This window comes from Sinocyclocheilus grahami, unplaced genomic scaffold (genome assembly GCF_001515645.1).
Source record: "Sinocyclocheilus grahami isolate Dianchi unplaced genomic scaffold, SAMN03320097.WGS_v1.1 scaffold809.1, whole genome shotgun sequence".
In the NCBI taxonomy this organism is placed as follows: domain Eukaryota; kingdom Metazoa; phylum Chordata; class Actinopteri; order Cypriniformes; family Cyprinidae; genus Sinocyclocheilus; species Sinocyclocheilus grahami.
In genome coordinates, this window is record NW_015505988.1 from 242,336 (window position 1) to 247,490 (window position 5,155).

The window sequence follows — 5,155 nt, forward strand, 5'->3', positions numbered from 1 at the left end:
TCCTCTTTCTAAATGGGGATGTGGAAGTCCAGGTCAAATGATCGTTTCTCTTTTTTGTAGATTGAAAACCATGGAAGTAAATGTCATGTTAGGAGCTACTTAAGCACTATTATACAGCACCGTTAGCCCCATTTCTGCTGACAGGGTGTTGGTGCAGATCTGGAATTGTTCCAGTTTTCAGAACAACTCTCAGTCTTGATAGATTGACACAGAACAAAACTAAATGGCTCATTAACATCAATAAAGATGTCACCAATCACTTGTACAGTGCAGCTAATGATGACATAAAGACACTGAATTAAATTTCTTTTGAAATATGTTTTCAAACCTTGCAATCATATACAAAGTCTGTATCGATTTATTCTTTGGGAATTGATTGGATGGTGAAAAGTGGGCTGGAATGAAGCCAGAAATGAAAGCTAAATTGCTAAAGCAGTTTCAGAGGTGAAGGAACATTTCAGTATTTTCTGATGAAAGATTATGAAAATGTAGAATAATATGAAATAATAAATGGTTCAGAGTAAGTAATGTGTATTAAGCAAGTAATTAGGATCCATTTTGATTTCATATTGACTAATATCTGTTTAAATGTTTGTTGATCTTGCAGTAACATTGAAGATCACCAATAACATCTGACAACAATGGTCAGAATTTTTGCTTCCTGAGGTGAAATCTGCCCAATAAATATGTTTGCAGTCAGTTATTGTGTTTCTAACAAAGAAAAAAGGCAGCAGAAATGACTGAAATTTTGCGCAAGAGCCTTTTCGGTGCACTTGATTAAAATGCTTGCACGAAATTCATCGTATTTAATTCGTTTCTTTTTTTTTTTTTGTTAAGGGTGCTTCAAGGATGACCGCATAGTGTTCTGGACATGGATGTTCTCCACATACTTCATGGAGAAATGGGCACCACGTCAGGATGATATGCTCTTCTATGTGCGCCGCAAGCTCTCCTACGTCAGTGCAGACAACACAGAAGGGAAGAAGGTGAGATGAACCTATTCGTTCTCATTGAGTGAGGTGTAGAGTTGACAGAGAGCATTGGTTTCTAAAATTTCACACCTGGGGGTTAGACAGTTTCATGCATGCCCTAGATTTTTTTTGAGCACTGCAACTTATAAACGGTAGCATTTTTCATTAGGTCCCTAACAAAGATTATTATATAGTGGGTAGTTCACCCAAAAATTAAAATTCCGTCATTTATTCACGCTCGTGTGGTTCTAAACCTTTCTTGCAGTGGAACACAAAAAAGAAGATATTTTAAGAATGCATCTGTTTTTTTATGCCCGTGCATTGAAAGTTAGTGGGGTCGAGTGTTGTTTTGGATTGTTTCAAAGTAATTTAAAGAATGTTCAGAATTTCTTTTTTTGTATCCCACATAAGCAAAAAAAAATGTACAGGTTTGGAACTGCATGAGGGTGAGTAAATGATGACAGAATTATTATTATTATTTACTATTTTAACGCCTAGTATATGTACTGTCTCCTTACTCTGTCACGCTAATCACCTTCTTCCAAACAGTAAAGAATTACAAAATAAATAAAAAAGTGACAAACCCATCTAAGATGTCAGAGAAATAGCTTTATTATGAATCATCTGGACATGAGATATATGGGATGGAGAACGTTGCTGGTCATATTGGATGCATTTGGCAGAGCTAATTTACAAAGCCTGTAACCACAGTTGGCATTTAAAAGTACCTGCTAAAACTAAACAGATGTTTAATCTTGCCTACATTAACAACGTCATGTTATGAAAATTTGAGATCACCAAAAAAAGGTTTGAAATAAGTGTGTGAGAACAATTCCATTTCATCTAGCTGTTTTAACATGTCCCATATGGCACTAACCAGACAGAATACAGAGTACAACCAAAAATGTCCTGTCCTGCCAAAGCACAAGTTTGGAGCATCTGAACTGGGATTTGAGTTGCTACGACTTGTGTTGTTTTCAGTTGGAGGTCGAGGTTTACAGAAGAGACTCTAAAAAGCTGCCTGGACTCGGTGATCCAGACATCGACTGGGAGGAGAGCGTCTATCTCAATCTCATCCTGCAAAAAGTAAGCAAACCTCAATGATCAGACGCTATGAGGTGTATATGTGCAATGCAAACACAATTAATTGCTCTAAACAATAAACCAATGACTACTCTCTCTGCGACATAGAAGTTTTCATAATGTCATTTTGGTGTAGTTTTGCCCATGTAGTCTTTTTGTCCCACAGCTGGACTATGTGGTCACATGTGCAGTTTGCACGCGCTCAGATGCAGGAGACATCCACATCCACAAGAAGAAATCACAAGTAAGACCACATTTGTGCAGTTTGTGTGATGGGATATAACTATGCAGTTCAGACACAAGATGACACAGTAGGCAGTCTTATAGTTCAGTCAGCCGTCTTTAATCTAAGGTTATGATACTAGAAGGTGATTATTATAAAAGGAATTGTATACACTTGTCAATAATCAGGTGTTTTCTGCACACAATCATAGTAACAGGGTTGAGAGTCTTGCAGTTATCCTGAAGATTGACACTAGAAGGTGGTTATTATTAGACCATGTAATGCATTTGTTAGTAATCAGTTGTTTTAAAAAACAACAACTAAGTAACAGAGTTGACAGTCATGCTTTATTAATCTAATGTCTGGTTTACACAAAATCATCGTAACAGTCTGGTTGTTATTAGGCAAATCATAAGGTTATGAAATACAAATTGTAGTTTAATACTTAAAGTTTAAAGCATGAAGCATGAGTTGTTTACTGCACCAATTCTCGTTACAGGGTTGATAGTCTTATTATTCAGTCAGCTGTTTTTAGAAAAAACATAGGATTATGAAACTACAAGCTACAATACAATCACTACACAAAATCATGGTAAAAAGGTTGACATTTCCAGCTCAATCCCTAATGACACACCCAGATAGCACACATACGTCTGATAAACGTTGATCAAATTCTTTCCATACATTCTACATCATAAACATCTAAACCCAAACTAAACTAATAAAAGAGACATTAACTAGTCCTTGAAGAGTTTACTTCCTTGTAGAGGCGATGACACAGACATAGCATAGCTGAATGATTTAATGTTATTTCTATTAATTTGCAACTGAAAACAGAGGATCTCTTTATTTACAGCAAGTGTTTGCCTCTCCAAGCAAACACCCAATGGACAGCAAAGGGGAGGAGTCAAAAATGAGCTACCCCAACATCTTCTTCATGATTGACAACTTTGAGGAGGTAACCTTTTTTTAGGCTCTCAAATCACATTGTGGTGCTAGAGCAATGATGCTAGAACAAAACTGCTGGTAATTTCAAAAGCTGTGTACTGCAACATCAGGTTAATCAAAGGAGAGACGTGTGTCATCTAACATAAGGAAATAAACTACTGAATATCTGATCTGAGGTCATATCGAAGTGATATTTTCTGAGGTATGTATGAACGGGTTGGACAGGTTTATGTGGTTTTCCTGGTGTTGTTGCTACCTAGCTCAGTCAGGTAACTGAGTTTTGAGTCATAAATGTTCAAGCATGATAATATTTTTGTAGGGTTATCTGTACAGAAATAAGCTGCATCTCAAATGATGCATTAAACACTATGCACTTATACACTATGTATTCAACCGTGTAGTGTATGAATTATATAAGGTTATTTTGTCATTCATAATCAGAATCTGATAGGCCCTACCCCTCCACTATGTAATTAAAGGGGTCATATGATGCAATTTCAAATTTTCCTTTCTCTTTGGAGTGTTACAAGCTGTTCGTGCATAGATAAGATCCCTAAAGTTGCAAAGACTAAAGTCTCAAAACCAAAGAGATATTCTTTATAAAAGTTAAGACTTGTCCACGCCCTCCTAAATGCCTCGTTTAAACACGCCCCCATATGTCTACATCACTGTGTGGGAAGATTTGCATAATGCCGCCCAAATGTTCACGCGAAGAAAGAAGGCGTAACTTTTATTCTCGCTGTAGTATTGTTGTTGCCGCCGCCATGTCGTGAAGGTGCTGTGTGTTTCGTTGTGAAAGCGAAACTACTTTGTTTGGCCTTCCAAAAGAGGACGATATCATGCCTGGAGCTGATCCGTGCTGGTCGCTGAGGAAATACATCAACTTCGCGCTGTGGATCACCAGATCGGCTTTCACCATGGATGAAGCGGAGTCCAGCCCGGGGTCGTCACATGTGGTTGCCGCAAGCCTGCCGGCTGCGCCGTTCTCAAGCCCGCCAGCTGTTCCTCACTCTAGCCCACCGGCCTCCGCTCACTCTAGCCTGCCGGCTTCCGTCTACTCTAGCCCGCTGTGTGTTTCGTTGTGAAAGCAAAACTACTTTGTTTGGCCTTCATGATTTAATGTTATCAGTGGTTAAGTTGTATTTACAACACTGTTCCAGAACAGTTCAACCCAAATATTCAGATGTGTGCAGCACATTTTATGGAGGACTGTTTCCTGAACCCAGTGGTGTATAAAGTACCTGAAAGCCATACTCAAGTAAAAGTACAGATATCTTACCAGAAAAGGACTTTGGTAGAAGTTGAAGTCACCATTTAGAATATTACTTGAGTAAAAGTCTTAAAGTATTTGATATTTATTGTACTTAAGTACGAAAAGTATTTTTTAAATCTTAAACGTACTCAAGTATTGAAAGTAAAAGTAAAAGTAAATGCAAAATGGAAAAGAAGCAAAAAAATATATATATACAGTGGGGGAAAAAAGTATTTAGTCAGCCACCAATTGTGCAAGTTCTCCCACTTAAAAAGATGAGAGAGGCCTGTAATTTTCATCATAGGTATACCTCAACTATGAGAGACAAAATTAGAAAAAAAATCCAGAAAATCACATTGTAGGATTTTTAAAGAATTTATTTGCAAATTATGGTGGAAAATAAGTATTTGGTCAATAACAAAATTTAATCTCAATACTTTGTTATATACCCTTTGTTGGCAATGACAGAAGTCAAACGTTTTCTGTAAGTCTTCACAAGGTTGTCACACACTGTTGCTGGTATTTTGGCCCATTCCTCCATGCAGATCTACTCTAGAGCAGTAATGTTTTGGGGCTGTCACTGGGCAACACGGATTTTCAACTCCCTCCAAAGATTTTCTATGAGGTTGAGATCTGGAGACTGGCTAGGCCACTCCAGGACCTTAAAATGCTTCTTAC

The 5,155-nt window shown here is 37.7% G+C and overlaps 1 protein-coding gene across 1 annotated transcript in view; it reads left to right on the forward strand.

The window, feature by feature from the left end:
- The first annotated feature begins 510 nt into the window (after positions 1-510).
- LOC107562136 (uncharacterized protein KIAA0930) overlaps positions 511-5,155 on the forward strand; it is an 11,953-nt gene continuing 7,308 nt past the window's right edge. Inside the window, exons 1-5 of the mRNA XM_016246714.1 lie at positions 511-520; positions 838-986; positions 1,953-2,057; positions 2,221-2,298; positions 3,134-3,235. Of these exons, the coding sequence (XP_016102200.1) occupies positions 511-520; positions 838-986; positions 1,953-2,057; positions 2,221-2,298; positions 3,134-3,235 (444 nt within the window). The remainder of the gene's footprint in view (positions 521-837; positions 987-1,952; positions 2,058-2,220; positions 2,299-3,133; positions 3,236-5,155) is intronic.